General features: G+C 40.6%; 1 protein-coding gene across 1 annotated transcript in view; it reads right to left on the reverse strand.

The window, feature by feature from the left end:
• myo15aa (myosin XVAa) overlaps nt 1-18,904 on the reverse strand; it is a 46,428-nt gene that overhangs the window by 5,795 nt on the left and 21,729 nt on the right. Inside the window, exons 21-52 of the mRNA XM_087839663.1 lie at nt 17,556-17,673; nt 17,158-17,333; nt 16,710-16,794; nt 16,422-16,475; nt 16,183-16,264; nt 15,740-15,870; nt 15,460-15,555; nt 14,459-14,694; nt 14,129-14,319; nt 13,612-13,684; nt 13,289-13,480; nt 13,083-13,195; nt 11,229-11,320; nt 9,970-10,105; nt 6,882-6,946; nt 5,489-5,626; nt 5,318-5,378; nt 4,884-5,031; nt 4,674-4,767; nt 4,474-4,594; nt 4,253-4,368; nt 4,072-4,131; nt 3,732-3,807; nt 3,501-3,616; nt 3,284-3,402; nt 2,929-3,070; nt 1,379-1,490; nt 1,197-1,271; nt 862-1,064; nt 471-595; nt 282-345; nt 80-152 (exon numbers count right to left, since the gene is read on the reverse strand). Coding sequence (XP_087695789.1) covers nt 80-152; nt 282-345; nt 471-595; nt 862-1,064; nt 1,197-1,271; nt 1,379-1,490; nt 2,929-3,070; nt 3,284-3,402; nt 3,501-3,616; nt 3,732-3,807; nt 4,072-4,131; nt 4,253-4,368; nt 4,474-4,594; nt 4,674-4,767; nt 4,884-5,031; nt 5,318-5,378; nt 5,489-5,626; nt 6,882-6,946; nt 9,970-10,105; nt 11,229-11,320; nt 13,083-13,195; nt 13,289-13,480; nt 13,612-13,684; nt 14,129-14,319; nt 14,459-14,694; nt 15,460-15,555; nt 15,740-15,870; nt 16,183-16,264; nt 16,422-16,475; nt 16,710-16,794; nt 17,158-17,333; nt 17,556-17,673 — 3,683 coding nt within the window. The remainder of the gene's footprint in view (nt 1-79; nt 153-281; nt 346-470; nt 596-861; nt 1,065-1,196; nt 1,272-1,378; nt 1,491-2,928; nt 3,071-3,283; nt 3,403-3,500; nt 3,617-3,731; nt 3,808-4,071; nt 4,132-4,252; nt 4,369-4,473; nt 4,595-4,673; nt 4,768-4,883; nt 5,032-5,317; nt 5,379-5,488; nt 5,627-6,881; nt 6,947-9,969; nt 10,106-11,228; nt 11,321-13,082; nt 13,196-13,288; nt 13,481-13,611; nt 13,685-14,128; nt 14,320-14,458; nt 14,695-15,459; nt 15,556-15,739; nt 15,871-16,182; nt 16,265-16,421; nt 16,476-16,709; nt 16,795-17,157; nt 17,334-17,555; nt 17,674-18,904) is intronic.

The raw sequence follows: 18,904 nt of genomic DNA on the forward strand, positions 1-18,904 counted from the left end.
GAAATATATGCGTATTTTATGCTGCTATCTTCTGCTTCAACCTCCTATGTTTCTTTTCGTTTCCACACTCTGCTCTCACCTAAGAAGATGTCAGCAGCCACTCGGTTCATCCCACTGTCTGAGAAGTCAATCAGTGACTCCTGGATTGGAGACTAGAAAGAGAAACAAGATGTTAAACCAGAACACGATGGCAAGAAAAACATTTTAGATGTCTGTGCACAGGCACAGAGAAACATATCCTACATATTTGAACACAGAGACATGATTGTGATTTGAATTACCTTGGAGAATTTGACCATGTCAGCAGGGTCCCTGGGCTCCTTCCCCTTTTTCGCTTTCTGATCACTGTGGGGAAAAGCAGACAATCAACTCTTGGTTATTTATTTATCACTGTAAGTGCAAATTTTAGCTTTACACTGAACCCTTCTAACTCTTTTTTGTTTTTGACACTGCACATGTGTGTGTCTGACCTCCTGTTCCTCTGTGCTTCTCTGAAGTACTTCTTGGCAAACTCAACCATGTGGTACTGGCCGCTGTGCAGAGGCAGGTCATCCAGTTCGACACCCAGGCTGTCTCCATAGATCTCATTCACTACCTGAGACACACACAAATCCACAGCATGAAGAGCAAAAGCAAGAGTGCCACTTACTGGGAGCACCAACAGTGTAATTATCTAAAAAATATTTCCATTTCTGCTAACCAAAGCATTCCAATGTATGCTGTATAAACACTGGCTAATACCATAATGTAAGGGTGCTATTCATGTTGAGCTCTGTAGGTTACACTAGCCTTTAACCTATTATTCTGACAGTGGGAAGCTTGAAAAAGCAGAAAAAAAGAGTAAAAAAATGCAGTTAGGACCTCGGTAGAGAGGTCGAGCTCATGAGCAGCTACAGCTGAGCCCATCGCAACGGCAACAGCAGCAGAGGCAGCGACTCGTCCCTGCCGGTCTCGGGGCTCCACGCGTTCAGGAGGCAGGACCAAGAAGTCCGGAGCAGCCACAGGACGGATGAACTCGCTGGGGAACACTCCAGACTTTCCATACACGGCGCCGAACCGCCAGCCTACACGCATGCACACACACAAAATAAGTAAAAGGTTGCACACAAAATAAAGACTCTTCAATATCTTCAATATTTTGCGTCACACAACCAACATAAATAAATTCCAAAATGTTAGAAGAAAGCCACACGCACCAAACTCAGCGGTGTTTCTCTTTAGCTCCTCCAGAAGCATGACCTTCTTCCTCACAATGCAGCCATAACGTTTACCTGAGATACAACCACACAATGAAATGGGCACTGTGAAATAATTCAGAGGCAGAACGCAGATCTATCACTGTGACAATTTTCAGTGTTGGATTGTTCCTGTATCTCACCAGCCTCCAGTTCATCCATGTGCTGGAGTCTGATGATGTCGCCTTTGTGGAAGTTGAGCTGAGTCCTGTCCTCAGTGATGTAGTTCCTCACTGCCACCACATACTCTGAGTCCTGACAAAGACAGGGCATGCTGACATCCAGCAGAGAGCCAAAGAACATTTGTGCCAAGAAAATCACTTTCCTCACTCACTGCTTAATTTCCACTTTGAATTCATGGGTTTGTCAGCGCTACTCACTTGTTTGTTTTAAAGTTTATAAACTTAAATAGTTATTCCTGCGTACTGATCACATCTCCATAAGTAAAAAATAAAGAAATAAAGGTAGTGATATTTTATAGTTAAAGTGCTATATAATACAGTACTGTATAAAAGTCTTAAGCCAAACTTCATGGTTTTGTATTTTACAAGGAATCATCAGGCGAGCTTTGTTTAAGTAATCTGCAGCTCCAAACCATGACGGAGCCTCCACCATGCTTTAGATGGCTGGAGACGCTCAGTGTTGTACATCTCTCCCGACCTCCTCCTCCATACATACTGATGATGATTTGAACCGATCATTTGAACTGTGGATTCATCAGTGCATAACACCTGTTGTCACTGACTTTTAGTCCACTTCTTGGGTTATTTGGCACACTTCAGTCTTTTCTCCCCGTTTCCGTTCCTTAAGAATGGCTTCCACTCAGACCATTTCTGATGAGGTCACGTGTCAGGACACACTGCACACCATACACCCAGGTTTCAGCTAGCAGCTCTTTGGGAAGGACCTGTTTGGTGTAAAATTGCTAATTGCTATTTCATGTCTGTTGTCTTTGGAATTTTTTGAAGATTCAGCTCCAGAAATGGGGATTTTTTTTTACAGGCTGCTAGAAACAAAGTGCCTGTTTTTTGTTTTTTTTTTTGTTGTTGTTGTTGTTGTTGTTGTTTTTGCTAAGTTTTGTGTCACATGTACACAAAATACGGGCTTATCCTTTGACTCAGGCGCCTGTTTTGGTGCTCGAATGATTCAGAGGTCAGTTTTAAGTGGCTTAACAAACAAAACAAAAATTCCTCTGAAAATGGTCAGATACAAGGAGTGAAAATGAGGGAAAAAGAAGAAAATGTCCAAAGAAAAACTGTAAAATAGAAAGAAAGAAAAGTAATGCTCAAAACCACTTTAAAAAATACAAGAAAGTCTGGCTTCTTGGAAGCAAAATATATAAAAAAAAGATTTTTGCACATAATTTTAAGACACTGAAAACTGAGCCAGTTTCCCACGTGGATAAAGAGCATTACACACCCTGTGAACGCGCTTAGATGTCAATGTTATGGCATCAGTTTAAATTTGGATTACACCTAAAATTTCATCTTTTTAAAGTAAAAAAAAAAAATAGAAAGTTAATTAAAAAAACACTTGTTACCCTCAAAACACAACAAATTCCGATTGTAATCAAAGAGGACATGCATACATATATTAAAAAGGATTATATGAGACTTTTTTACACAGTTATAAAAACTCATCCATTCATAATTCACACTTCGTCACACGCAGACACTGACAACATTCCTCTGACCTTCTTAAGCTCTGTGAGGAAGTAGTCGATCATATGCTTGACGTGCGGGGCTTTGGCGGAGAACAAGATCAGCTTCTCATTAGTCAGGTTGAACTCAAGCATGTTCTTAGATGGAATAGACACAAACAGGATGTCTGAATAGCTGCAAAGGAAGTGATATGCCAAACCAGGAAGTCAACTTAAAGTCATAGTTCAAAGCAATCAGGCATTTGACATGTATACCCAGAAAGTTAAATAAGATCTATGGCCAGATCTTCTTTTTAGCATCTGATTTGTGTTTTTAAAACAAGAAAATGCATTTAAAACAATCTAACTTACAGGGTTTTTTAACAGGAATATGTTGTATGAGACTCACCTGTAAGGCCTCAGCACTCTGAAGTAGTCTGAAGCAGAAGAGCTGCTCTTCACCATCTTTAGCAGCTTGATACCTTTATGAGACACAGACAACACCTGCACACCTGTCCCGACACTGCCCTGGAAAACACACACAACCATATACACACACCACAATATAAACACATGAAACTATTTATTAATTCAGTTTATCTATGCCAAGCAAAACAACAGCTCACAGAGGCTGGAAAGAGGCGAGAGAAGTAGATCTCCCATTCGTCTCTAGCCACGGTGACCACCTTCTTCTTCACGTTCTCATTGTATGTTCCTGAAACCTGATCCACCTTGTTCTCCGCTGTCACAGAAACAGAGGATCAGTAAAGGTTTGAACTCCTGAGAGCCAACAGAGAGCGTCACATAGATGCAAGTAAGTCATAAACCTTAAAGCATGCATGCTAGTTTCATCATACCCAACAGGTCTTTCATCTTCTGTCTCTCCTCCTGCGTGATACGTATGCAAGCCTCAGAAAAGGTGTCATGTACAATCTGGGAAGACACAGCCAGGAATAGGAATGTGCTAATGGGAAACACTTGGAATGAAAAATAACTACATCATAGGCACTATTTTAGCATTTTAATATTAATGAATGATGACCATCTGAACTACTGCCATAATTACTGTTAACTAGACCACCTGGAAGACACCCTGAGGTCTCTATGATAATTTACACAAGTTTACACAAAAAATTGCATAAAAGCGAAATAAATAAAGATGATGAATATTGACAGTTATTGGATTTATAAACCAACCTGTCTAAAGATCAGATCCAGGATCAGTGGATTGTTCAAGTTCTCTTTAGGATAAAAAACCTGTAAATGGAGGACAGACATAAATAAACTGTATTTCTATGTAAATGATTATATTGATGTTGGGGTTTACAGCTCCATTTGTTTGTACTTAGCTAAAAAAAAAACTGAGGTAAAAACATACCTCTTTCCTCATGTAGAGTTTCCACGGGACGTTGGAATAAGTGTAATATTCATCACTGGTTCTGCTGTGGAGCTGAGTCTGAATGATCTCCTCCTCAACTGGCAACTCTCTGGAGACTGGAAGCAAGAACATTCATTTATTTATTTATATCATGAACAATACACACCTGTATCAGTCTAATCTGGAGCTTATTCACAGGTATTTCTACAGTGTAAATTTACCTGGATGAGGGGCGGGGCTTATGTTGGAGCTAGATGGCCCTTGGGGGCGAGGCTTGGCTTTCTGGCTAGTCTTGTGTCCCCTGTCTTCTTTAGATTGGGCGGACGAAGTCTTTCTGTGAGTCTGAGATATGGAAAATGGTTAGATATTGTTTTGCCGTGTGTGTGTGTGTGTGTGTGTGGTAGGTGTGGAGTTAGGATACCGGTTGTGGTGGGTTTGCCATTTGATCTTTAAGGATCTCCATCGCTTCATCATGAGGGTCTGGCTTCTTTCCAAACAACTTTCCATCACTTCTCCTACACACACCACAGTAGTCAGAACAGATTAAATACCACAGAGTATGACAATCATCAATATCTCACATCATCGTGTGTGTGTGTGTGTGTGTGTGTGTGTGTGTGTGTGTGTTAACCTTTGCGTGGGAGATCCAGAGGAAGATGTTGTGCCTGCAGGCTGGTGCTGTTTGATAATGTCTTTGATATCATGGCTAGGGTCCAAGTGCTCAGTGTTACTCACAGTGGAGCGGACCACATCCTCGGAAGGGGGGCCACGTGATGGACCTGGAATAAAAAGTTTGATTACACACAAACCCGGTTTGTTCAGGGTTCATCCCTTATCCCTGTAGCCACAGGGGGAAACCCTTAAAGTGATAATCATATACTTATTTAAGGGCAGTTACTCAATTCCACATTTTCAATTATTGCAGTGGGCTTTCCAACCACAAATCACTATCCTGCAATGCATCAATATTTTTATTTCCACTCCTTTTTGATTCAGAGACTAAGGCATCCTGATCCCTGACTGAAATCACTGACGTTTAAACCGCACAGCAAGTGTACCACATACTCGTTTTCCGTTGAACAGCGGCAGCGCTCGGCTTGTGCGGAGACGCCTCACTCTCTTTGGTCTGCAGGAAAAACAACAATAAGTGATACGGCTTCAAGATTATATTTCAGATTTGCATGCATAAAGTGTATTGAACGTTATATCAACACAGCAGCATGTGTGTTTACTCACAGGACTGGCTGTGCGTGAGTGCTGTTGTGAGTGCGCGTGATAGTATGAGGGTGGTGACTGGGGGGCTGGAGCAGCTGGGGGGAAAGAAGACAACATTTGCTGCTGGATTGCTATGGCCTGCATCGTCATCTGCTGGGCCTGCAACACAAACAATCCAACATATATTCAATATTTAGTAAACAACAGTTTATACCTATGTTTAAAACATATTCATCTTTTATGGTTTAACTTAATGTTTAGGTTAACTGTGTCAATTTGTAACTTGATATCATTTGTTTAGGCAAGATAATTGATGTCAGGAGTCAGTAAAGTAATGTGGTACATTTGTAAAGTTGTCAATTTTCACTCAATAAATGAATTAACTGCTTAGATTATCCAAGTATTTTGGTAGTACAGCCTTTAGCTTCATGTGTACTGTGACATACAAATGTGAAAGTGGTACTGATTGTGGTATCTTTCACTTAAACATAGTTTTAGGGCTCAGAGTGCAGCATTACCTTTTTAGCATTTGACTGCATAAAGACAGTTTCATCATACTTCATTTGCTCGTACAGCCATGTGAAAAAGACTCTGTGCAGTCTAATGTTTCCATAGAAACTGAGAGGGTAAGTAGCAGCAAATCAAATGTAATGGATTAGCTGATCATCAGCAAGTGTGAGCACATCTAAAAAATCAGATGTTTTGGCGCTTTGCTGCTCTGGTGCATTCACGAGTTAATTCAATGCCACAATCTCCCCTAGAGTGAACGACCCAGCAAATTCACCCCAAGGTCAGACAGTGCAATACTCAGAGGAACTGCAAAACACCCATGAGCTACATGTAAGCCTCTGCAGCCATCAGTTAGCATGTTAAATATGAAAATAAGGTAAGTTGGAAAGTTGTAAATTTACTGAACAAGTCTAAAAAACAAACAAACAAAAATCTAGATTGTTGTGTCATATTTTTGGTGCAGAAAAAAAAATACAATGTGATGCCTGTCTACATGAGGCAGCTAAAACTTGGCCTAAACTGGGTCATTCAACAGGACATTGATCCCCAGCATAGCAGCACATCTACAACAGAATGGCTGAAAAAGAAAAGAATCAATGTGTTGCAATGGTCCAGTGAAACCTGACTGAAAAGCTGTGATGTGACCTTAAGAGAAAGCATAAACAAACCCCAGTGAACTGAAACAATACTGTAAAAAAGAGTGGGCCAAAATTCCTCCACAACTATGTGACAAACCGGTCACACAGAAAATGATTACTTCAAGTTATTGCTGCTAGATGTGATCCTACAAACTACTGAATCATTAGGTGTAAGTGTTGCACAGTCTCTCTTTTACACAGAACTGTATCACCCAGTACGAACAGTGGTTTTAATATCAGAGTTGTTCAGAGAAATGATGTCAGACCAGAATGATGGCTTGCTGGTTGATGATGGCTTGTTGCTGCTGAGTCAGTACAGCTTGCTCCGATCCTGGAGAAGCACAAACATGTAACTGTTATGTTGTTGCTGCACTAAGAGCACAAGAAACAGAATTATCTGTTTAAAACAAACCACACGAATGAACTTTGCAACCCCACATAAAAAACAAACACAAAAAAACTTGAAACTGGCTTTAATTAAAGAAAAAAGCAAAAAAAGGAGTCCATCATGCCCAAACACTTCAGGCCAAACATGCTGGAAAACCTAACGCACATCCTTTTATTCTACCTGGCACACCTGTCATCACAGGCAAGCCTGGAACCACAGGCGTGGCTGGGAGTGAGGGCGCCGCAGGCAGACCCGGGACAACAGACACATTGGAAGCGACATCGGTGTCAACAGCAGGGGTAGCTGCGGGGGCAGCAGCGGGGGTGCGAGTGGGTGATTGCGTGGGTGCTACACGACTAGAAGGAGTGGTGGCAGCAAACGATTGCTGACGGTGGTAGGGGTGTTGGGGTCGGTTGTATTGGTGGTATTGTTGTTGTTGCTGCTGTTGTTGATGTTGCTCGTGATGATGGTGGTGGGAGGGGATTGGCATAGCAGGGATTGGGGGCATCATTCCTCCTGCTACTGGAAGCACTGGCACAGCTTGAGGAGTAGCAGGCAGGGAAAAGCAGTTAGTCCACACATTGTTAGTGACTGGGAAATATTTCACATTTTACGACAAACAAGGTATGATCAAGTTCAGATTCAGAAATAAAATATGTCAGAGTGGTCGTTATTAGCCGCACTGATGCCGTGGTTCATAGAACATCAATATTAATGTGTTTATTACTCCCCAACTTTGACCCAGACAAATCCTGCTGAGTGTGTAATGGAAAACCTGTTTCGGCTTTTCTAATCTCTGTGTTCTACGACTGTAACATCCTGTACAGAGAGTACAAAGTGTGTGAGTGTGTGCGTGTGTGAAGATGGGAAGCAACAGGTTCAAATCTAACTGTAAACTCTGTTCAAGGCCATGAGGCACTTTCCGTGTCTTTGTTATCAGGCAGGTGCTGACATGACTACGACAAGAAAAGTCCTTAAAGCTGAGCAAACAACGTCTGTATTCATACAATTTGTATGAAGAAGCTGTTATGTTTTTCTGCTCTGTATCAGTGCTGGTGTGAAGATGTTTGTGCTGTATTTATCGCTTTGAAAAACCGTGTTAATTATGTTGAAAAATAATTTTAATTATAGTTTTCATCAACGACCTTGTTTTTTCGAATGAGAACAATAACTTAATAAAAACGTGTGCAGCACGACAAAAGCTATGATAAAATGTATTGATGCATTCAACAAATAAAAAACAAGATGAAAACATTCTGGAGAGATGAGATCCAATCAGAACTAATTAAGTTGTACAGAAAAGCGAGTTTGGAAGTGATCCAAGCAGAACTAATCTTGTGCTGTGAGGTTGGACACGCACGTCTGAGCTGCCCCAGGGAAACTACAACCAGCTCTCATGCTCCCTGATTCTCATGAAAACACGACAAAATGTCAACGCTTGGCAGGAAGAGAAGAGTAGAGAGTAGAGTAGAAGACACATGTACACATTTTACATTTGATGTCAAGGAAAATAAGACACTTTGTAAATCGTGTTGAGCAAATCTCATCACTGAAAACACAACCAACTTCCCCAATTTGCTGGGCAGCTTTTGACTTCATCATGAGATATTTAGTCGACTAAAACTAAATGACATTATAGTCAAGTATGTGACTACAAATTAACACTATTGCAAAGGGTCTTTCTACAAATCTCAGAAATTAGTTTCATGTCAATGCTCGGTTTATTTTTCAGCTTTACGCTGGAACCATCGTAAAATTAACATTTTTACTATTGAGTAGTAAAGTAGTAGTAACTGTTAGAGCACATCAGTGGAATGATATTACTGGCCAATATCAGCTATTTGTCACACTTATAACATAACGGCTGACAAATGAGAATGTAACAAAAAAGTAAAGACAGGTGAAACATGCTTCAATCGTGTCCTGGGAGTTGACGTTTAGGTCGTCCAGCAGAGGGCAACACACATGTTTGAAACACCACAAGCATAACAACCAGTTTATCCAATCAGACTCAGGAAATATGCAAGCAAGTAAATAAGCAAGCGCTAGGGAAATCTGTTTGTTTCATGTGTCTGAAAGGGGGAAAAAAAGCATTGGTGATATATCAAGATATCAGATTTTTAAATCACCAAATATTGTTATCAGTGTTGGTCTTAAACGTCCAATATTTCTCTACGGTTTATGCTGTTTGATACTATATGGTTTCCCCTTTTTAGATTTGCGTTTTGAACACATGTCAGGTCAAAATCTCAATTTGTCCAATACCCTGCTTTAGAAGTAAAGCAAACATGCTTGCTGATGATAAACATCAAACCAGTATAACATCAGCATGTTGGCACTGTCACTATGTGAGTTTTGCTCGGTGCCGTAAGCCTGGCATCAGTACATTAGAGGGGAAAAAAGAGGAAACTGTGAAGGTAAAATAATAAATAAAAAGTCTAGAATTTTACAGTCGAGCACACAAGAGCCAGTAAAAATAGTACCAGGTACTTAACATTACTAGATGTGTATAAAGTGATCAATTTGTAATGATTCGTGTTTAAGAGAAATAACAGTCACCTGTTAGAGTGAATGGGAATGAAAGTAGGTTGATGATAAAGCATCACCAAAACATTTTAAATGCGTTATTATTAATTTATTGAGGAGGAGCTTACAAAGGAGAAACAAAGGGAAACTCTATTAGCCTGAGACAAACGCCAATGATTTAGGAGCGCTTAGGTTAAGCTGAATTATTAATGTCAGTGCAGAGAGAGTGAGCTGTGAGGACAAAAGAAATGTCTGAAAATGAAAAGTCCAGCAAAATATTCACAGACAAAAAGGGAGAAAGGTGCCACTAATTCTGGAAACAGCAATATCTGCTTAGACACAAAATACAGGCAGCAAAAAAATAGAAGTCCAGAGACAAACATATGGCCAATCAGCACTGACACACATAACAACAAACACACACAGCACTCAGTGTTTACCTCCAGGATGTATTCCTGGTGGATAAGGCCGGCTGGAAGCTGGACGACTCTCTGCCTCTTCCCTTCCTTCTCCTGTGATGCCTATACCTCCTCCTCCCTTCATCCTTTCTGACAAACTTCCACTCTTCTCCATGTCCTGGTGAGCAAAGAGCAGCAGGAGACTCAGCAGAAGGAAAGGGATGCTTATAGTTGAGAAACTGGAGTTTAAGGGGCATGAAGTGGAAAAAGAAAAGGTGTCAGAAGCAGGGAAGGAGAGGGACTAAGACAACAAGCAAGAGGGAGTGAACTGGATTGGTTGATTTAGACCCTCTCTGAGCCAGAGCTGCAGGAACAGTATACGCTCCAGGAAGTACCGTACACGCAGGAGGAGAGGCTCCAGCATAAAGACACACTAAATGGACTACAACAAAATTCACCACTACATAACAGACCTCATTCTCCTGAGCTGACTGAAATTCTCAGCTACTTTGTTTCCAGTGTCAGATGATTTTAAAGCCAAAACCGCTCAAGAAAATCTAAACGGGTCTATCAAGACTTCTGCCAAACACAGATATTATGTTTTTATTTTAACTATTGCCATTGATATATACCACTCAAAGCCCTAAAACATTCCTGATGCAACCTTTCCTGTGCAACCCGAGTAATGAGGACGCTGAACTCGTTTTGTTTCCACTAATAAACAAAAGATGAAGCTATGAGCGGAATCTTTTCCCCACACGGTGACTCGTTTATGCTGACTGCTGCTGCGGTCATATACGGTAGGTCACTCGGTAACCTAATCAGCCGTCCCGTGTGCTCCATTCATACCCAAACACAAGCCGAGGATCACATGCTCAATTCCTCCATCAGCACTCTTCTGTTCACACTCAGATGACAGATCAATGACACAGAGCTACAACTATCCACCTGTATTATTACTTTTCTTTTAGGTTGGCAATTAACTGATTGGTCTTATAATATAATTAATATAACTGAACAAAGAAGTAATAAGCTTTGAGTTGCAGTAGCAGGAAAGCACTTGCAGCTCTACATAGACACATTTATAGTGAAAAGTCTTTGTCAAAATGAAAGCAGTGGTAATGCAGTAATGTGGTCATCTGTCGAGTATTTCACCTGGTAGATGACTTAAAAGATTATACCAAGCAATCATTTATTACTATTTTGCGTGTTAGTTTCATAGCACTACAGCAATTTTAAAAACGAAAAGGAAATAGTTGGTTGACATGTGTAGTTTATGAGAAATCAGGACGAGCACTCACCGTACTGCTGTCCGACAGCACAGGGTCAAACAGGCTGTCCAGGTAGCGGTCCATCCCTCTCTGAGGCTGACCCTCGCTAAATGTTTCTGACTCTGAACACAGACAAACAGCAATAATGCTTTAAACATTGTATTTTCAGTGTTTTTAGTGCACAGAAACTGTCATGTTTTTGATTTGATTCAAATGCAAAAATCTTAAAGTCTGTTTGATATTTTTTTTTTCTTTTAATCAAGCATGTTTTATCAGGTGATCAGGTTTACTTTAACTATAGAGAAAAGGTTGTTAGTCACTGATCAAAATGTCTTATTCTCAAAAATGTAACCTAAGTCAGTTCATTGTTTTTTCACGGTTTTGATTGTCACATTTGTTGCAGAAACCTTGATTAATTGATCCAGCTTTTTATCTATGTCTCTCTCTCTCTTCGGACAACACACAGGAAACTGTTTCAAGATCACAAGACTTTCAAACTTTCCCAACTCTTCCATTTTTGTTGCCAAAGTGCAGCTGTGTGACAGGCAGGACATGGACCCACATCCACAACAGCATGTAAACTCAAACGGCAGCTGTAGTGCTGAATGCTTTCAAATAATACAAAGACACAAAACAAAAGCACAGCGAAGCAAAGGGCCCAAAACTAGGAAACGTAGGGGAAACACTGAACAAAGGAACCACACAACCTGGATGATGCGACAAGGAACAGATGGAGACTCACACAATACAAACACACCAGATAATGTGGGAAACGAAGACAATAACCTAATGAAAACCCAAACACAAGACACAGAAAAACAAGTGCTTGCAAAATGAACCAGGAAGTAACTAATTAGAGTTAGAAACATACAACACAGTGGTGAGGACTAGAAAATCCAAAACTAACAGCATACATCATAACCAAAACTCTAATAAACAAAACTACTCACATACAGAAACTTGTACAAACAATTATTCAACTGCTTTAATTTAAGAGACATTCCGGTCATGTGATTAAAATTATTCAAATTAAAGCTTTAATACAACTTAATAAGCTTAATGGCTGCACTAAGGATTAATCTTCTCCAAAAAAGGTTATCATCAACAAATACATTACTTTGTTGGGCACCTTTTAACTCTTAAAATCTACAATAAGACATTCCAGTAATTTCCTAATAAGAAGCCAAAAGCATCCAGCTCAGTTATGAATCCACTGCTTTCTTTAAGTCCCATCAAAGAACATCAGAGGGATTGGCTGTCATGATGGTCAAATAGGGCCTGCTCTTCCTACACCACACACGTAGCCCATCCAGAGGTCAATACAGGTCCACTTTATCTCATCAGTCCATAAACAGACTCACAGCAGGCCTATCCATGTGTTTTCTTGCATATCAAAAATGCAGTGGCAAATATGCAAGGATCAAGCTTGCTTCCTTAGTGTTCCTCTTATAGTCTGTGTACTCAAACTAGCACAAGTTTTAAATTTGCATATAATCCTGCTAACTGTATCTCTTGGAACCAGAGTGAGTTGGAAACCTGAAACCTCTGATTTCACAACTCAAAAAAACTATTTTCTGAGTGCCATCCTTGGTACTCAGCTTTAAACATCTGGACAGGTGGGATTCATCTATAACACAGCTGAAGCATTTGTTAAACATAAAGAGCATAAATATTTTGGGTTCAGCAGTTTGGGAGTGATACACGCTAGTAAGTAGTTAAAAACAACAACCGATGGGGGCTTCAATTCACAGAAAGACTAGTTTGTACATTTGATCAGATCATTTGAAAATCTTTAATTTGTAAGTGCTTAAAAATTCAGTTACAATACACAATACACAATATTTATATGTATTTATGTGTGTGTGTGTGCGCATGTGTGTGTACCGTGGCTATAGTAACCATCTGAATCAGGCAGGCTGTAGGCTGGTCTGCTGCTGCTGAGAGGAAGGGAGGAAGGAAGCTCCTCATCTGAGTCAAAGCCACTGCCAAACAAAGCACTGAGAGATGAGAGGAGAGAGGAGTAATGTGCCACGTGGTGTAGCTTTAGTCACGTGAGTAATGAACTGCATGTGTGCATCTTGCATACTGACAGGCTGGCATTAGCTCTGACTTTAGCTGGGTTGTCAGCGCTGATGATGAAGTAACTCTTCTGCTTTGGGAAGTCCATAGGAAGCTCCATATCTGCAATCAGGTCCATGACATAGTCATGACCAGCTAACTCCACCCACTGACCCTGCTCCTTCATCAGAATTGAACTCCCCCTCCACCAGTCAGACACTCCCCTGCAAGATGCATGATTTAGATGTTCAAAATATCTATACAGACGTGTTAAAACTGCTCTCTAAACATTATCATGGCATGTTCAGATGTTTACACATTTAAACGTTATGGAGCTAAAAATACAAAACCAAACCTGTGACGCAGAATGTTTCCTGCTAAATCCTCTCCATTGGTCCAGGAATGGACAGGACACAGGAAGGACCCTCCTGCAGGGAGAGATAAATGAATAAACAAGCAACAAATAGTTCCTTTGCTGCTTTAAATTACACTCATTAACTAACAAACTGTGTTAATTGCGCAATACAAAGCACATGAGCCCCACAGTCACATCACCTGATCCTGAATGACAATGAATAATCAATGATCTGGGGATGTAATTGATCCTACACAATAAAAGCAATGCCAGGTTGTCCCTCTTTCTTTCTCGGAGGTGTGTGCCAGTTTAGACCCCGGGTGTGAAAGACTCCCTAAATATTTGAACAGCTCTTGGTTTTTTTCTGTGCACCTCAAAAGAAAGATACTGATTTTAAAGGAAAATGTTGTGAATTTTTTATTTACTTTGCTTGAATCGTTTGGAGTTCTTGGAAAAGAGCAAAGAAGCAGACCGATGAAAAGTTGAACAATGCAACATTAAGCAGGTGAGATATTACCATCAAGACAGTGTACGTGCAACACCATGTTAGCCTTCTTCCTATTGGCGGTCCACTCAAGCAGCGACAGCGGATACGTCCGCGCAGTCTCGGGGGCGGAGCCTGATCCCAGCTGCATCTTCTGATTCGCTTGGATGAGTCTGTGCTGCAGCAGCACCTGCCAGCCAGCAGGAGCGTGGTCCGACACGAACCTGGAGCAGAGGTGAAATGAGGTTCAAGAGTGGAGTAGAAGTCTCTTACTTACAGCATATAGCTTCTTAACATGTATTTTTTTACCTCTCAAACTATTTGCTAAATAATTAGTTGTGAGGTCATTTTATGATTTCTCACTTGAGCAGATATTTGTCTATCTTGGCCGATGGGGCGAAGCAGCAGACACATGCCAGCAGCAGCAGCCAGCCTCTCTCTGCATTCTCAGAGTTTATGTTCCTCCACACCTGGTTGACAACCTGAGCCAGGATCTCATCTCGTAACCCTGGAGACGACAAGCCTCTCTGGACAATGTAATTCCCAAACATGTTTTCCTGCGCCCCATTCAGATGAGGGTCCCCCATAAACCGTAATACCTGAAGAAAACAGAATCCAGGTGAAAGCTGTAACAACTAACTCTGTCGGTTTTACAGATTTATGGCAGTCTGGTGACGTATTTGTGTGTGTTTTTGTAGGTTTGTCCTACGAACACGAGAAAATAGAAGAGACTTCTTTATTCTGCTGTTAAATCTTTTACAATGTAAAAAACATGTTCCAAATTACTTATTTGCTTCCCAGTTAGTAGCAAAACCTCATAATTAGAGGATGGTTTGCTTCTGTGTAACAAGAGTAATATAATGACATGATGCAAGTGTGTCTCTGTGAAACTGTTATCATTTTAAATTACTGCAGTGCTCAAGAATATTCAGAGTAAATGGGCAACAAAAACTGATGTTTTATGATGCTTTTATTACAACCTGTTAGTTGTGACGTCGTAGGGCGTTGCATTAAAAAAGTGTATGACACTTGATATGATTTCTTGAAGTTTGCTTTCAAGGTTAAATTTGACCTTCGGCACTAACAATGAAGATTAAGGTCAAATACTTAGCTAACTTACATACTCATTTCCCCAAGACCTGCTATACTGTTGAGAGGTTTGAAGACGATCCATAAAAACTGGGTAATATGAAGGTTTTTACTGATTTTCACATTTGACCTTGACCTTGGGGCGATTTCCACCAAACTGAAATCAGCTCGAGCTCTTCGATGTTTCAAAACTGTGCACGACGGACAGACAAACAACCAAAAAGAACAGTTTACATAGTCTCTCCCTTTTAAGGGGAGAACAACAATCACTCTACCATGTTGAAAAGCTCCAGAGCCTCCCCTCTCAGGTCGTCCTCCACACGGGTCAGAGGTGACTCCAGAGGAGCCATCAACATCCCAAACTTTGGCTCCTACAGCAACAAAAGATTTGCTGTGTTTAATAAACAGCTTTTCAAATAAATCTACCTAAAACCTTTCAAAATGATGTTATAACCGATAAATCTAAACACAAACTTCAACAGCTGTCCTCAAATCTGAGTAACCACGCACATACACAGTATGTTACACACACATGCTGATGCACGTGCATCTCACCCTGAAGTAAATCTGAACATAGCGGAAGAAAGGGTAGTTGTTGATGTCCAGAGGCAACGTGAGTTCAGCATCATCCTGGATATGAGGAGCCTGAAGCAGAGCCAAGCAGTCTGAGTGCAACTCCCTCCGGACTGAAGAGAGTAACAGACAAGGTTAAACGAGGAGTCAGCCGGGAGTAATGCAAGAACCAAAAACTTACATGTATAAAATCCTAAAACTTTTTTACATTCCATGACAATTTTTCAGTGTCTGGTTTATTTATTAGGTGATGGGCCTCCTGCTCCACCCTGTCAGAACTGTTCATATCATTTCTTAATTTGATACTGTCAGTGCTGATGAGATAAGACACATTCAAACAGCTGACTGGAGCACTCACACACACATGAATAATCTATGTGCATGTGATGCACACTGACGGGAAAGACGGACAGACGTCTACACACCTCCTGCTGTCTGCAGCAAAGCGCCCAGCTCTGCAGGGATCACCAAGTGGGTCACATTAACCACCTCCCTTTTGGTCAGCTCCTGAAAGAAACACCACTTTTAATCTATCTGCAAACTAACAATGAGGTTAGAAGAGATCTAACATAGGCTGCTGGTTTGAACTCATGCCAGTGTGCAAAAACAAAAACACGGATGCTTTTCCCATTGAAGTCTTGTCTTAGCTAGTCCTTCATCTTACCATCTCTCTCCTCCTCCTCTCCTCTTCTGCTTTCCTCCTGGCTTCAAACTTCATCTTCAATGAGATCCCAAAAACACACGGTCAGTGTTTTAATGTAAATCCAGAGCAGAAAGACTCAAAAGCACAAAGCAGGATTATGGGTGGGTCATATTTGAAATTATTTTCTTAGAAATGAAGAAAATATGAAGATGTTTGAAAGGACACTGCATCAAATACATGTGTTACTTAAAAAAATCACAGGCAGAAGGTATAAACATCAGTCCAACAAACCACAGTATCTCAGTGTACCTTAATGTACTGCTTCCGGTTGACATACATGTGGACCAGAGAGCGGAAACGGACCAGACTTTCCCTCATTTTCACATAGCGTTTCCTAGAAGATGAAGAGAATCTCAGTACAATGAATCCTAACGCACTGATTGTTGATCTCGTTTCCTAACATTTGCCACATTTGTCACAGAGGTAAACTTCACAAGCATGCTACAAGCTCAAGCACAACAGTTCACTGAAAGCTTTATTTCTTAATTATAGTGATTTTAATGTAACGTTACCCTAAAGACACAATTTACATTTTCTTTACCTCACTGCCCTTTTAACCTTAACTATGTGGTTGAGCACATATTGGAATTCAGAATCATTACATTGAAAGAATGCAGGACTCCAATCAGAATCTGAATTTGCATTTTTTTTGTAATAAAATCTACTGAAAATGTAAGATCTCTGTGGGACACCTCACCTAACGAGGAAGCCCAGGCAGTGTGCCTGAAACCTGCTGATTTTGTTGCGGAATTCAACGTAGCGTTTCCTGACGAAGAACATGCGAGTGTAACGCTGCAGGGTGAGGGCGGCAAGATGACGAGAGCGCTCTCGCTTACACTCCAGCAGCTGGTAGATGTCCTCCTTTAGGAACAACTGCCATTCATGCACACACATATAAGTTTATTATTTATTATTATTCAGATACATGTGTGAGTTCATGCAAAAAAAAAAAAAAAGATATAACATTGATCCAACAAACCATAGTATCTTAAATTTCAAGCTGCAAAGCAGGAAAACAATCTCTACTCAGCCATTAGACCAGCAGTTGGTGCTGGGTCTGTCTTTAACTGTGAGACTTAATGTGAACAAGCTCACCTTTGTGACTCCAACATGGTAGGCTCCTGGTCGGAGAGGACATAGTTTACCGAGCAACAACACACAGTTCTCTCCATTTGCCACAGGAAGTGTCTGTATCCCCGCCAGGGACTTGTACCTGACAGAGACACACATTCAAATTAGGGGTGCTCAGTCGATAATAGTGGTTTTTAAAAAAGAAGTACTGATATAAATCGATACTGACTGTGTCGCAATTCAGACACGCAATATGGACAGAGGTATTGGGTCACGATCAGCTGTTAAACTGTTGTTTAACAGTTGCATTGTTTAGGAGCCAAAGTAGCTCAGACCATGCAAAGTTATAGAGCAGGGTCGCCAGCTTACACCAAAGCTCTTGGAGTACTGGCAGCTTCACTTCATGGCTCTCCATAGCTGAAGGCCATGCTTTAAGCATTAGATCACCAGACACAATGCCAAGTGCTAGGCGGAGTAAATCATGCCACCACTGAACTCTGAAGCAGTGGAAACTTGTTCTGTGGCATAACAAATCGCATTCCTCTATCAGGCAGTCTGATGGGTGAGTCTGGGTTTGAACACCAAACTGCATTGTGCCAACTGTAAAATTTGGTGGAGGAAGGAAAACGCATTATGGACGCATTAACAGACACATTATGAATGGCTGTGGATTTATAATGGGATGTAATAAAGGCTACTGTAGGTGTAATGTGTAGGTGTCCTTATAGTCAATGTAGTGTATACTGTGTGAAATGTGTAATTATTCTTTTTGTGTGCTTTTATACATATGGTTACAGAATCTTCCATAGTTCAGTTTTTTGCCAAATAAGACAACACCATAAACAAAGTTACAGATGAATTAAAATTTTAAACTCCTAATTCACTTGTAGGTAAACAAACATAAATTAATGGGTTTCATATATATAAATGTACAGGTATAGAACTTTAGCCCGATATAGTCCTTATTTATTATTAATTTAATTCAGTTATTTGCATCTGCATTCATTTTTATTTGGTGGCATGGCTTTGTACTTTGTACTCATTTGCAGCGCAATGACAGCAGCTATGACACTGATTAAGTCAGACAAAGCATGAGAAGAAGAAAATTAGTTAAAGTTGGGTTGCAAAGTGACTTGCAGAGGCACGTGCAACTGTGGACCGGTTGAAGTAACTTAAATAAGGCATGACATATGATATTTGCAAATCAGAAGAGCATCAGCTATGAGTTGCCACTTCGCGGTCTGCTCAGTTATTGCTGGGATTTCCTGTTATAGAAGGTTCTCCTCTGCCTCAGCTGTGAGATCAATTATCTTCATTTTTTTGGGAACACAAACTCCTGAACAGCTTCACAAACTCAACAAATGGTAAATGGT

Source organism: Neolamprologus brichardi, chromosome 4 (assembly GCF_056152115.1).
Source record: "Neolamprologus brichardi isolate AB-2024 chromosome 4, ASM5615211v1, whole genome shotgun sequence".
Classification (NCBI taxonomy): Eukaryota; Metazoa; Chordata; class Actinopteri; order Cichliformes; family Cichlidae; genus Neolamprologus; species Neolamprologus brichardi.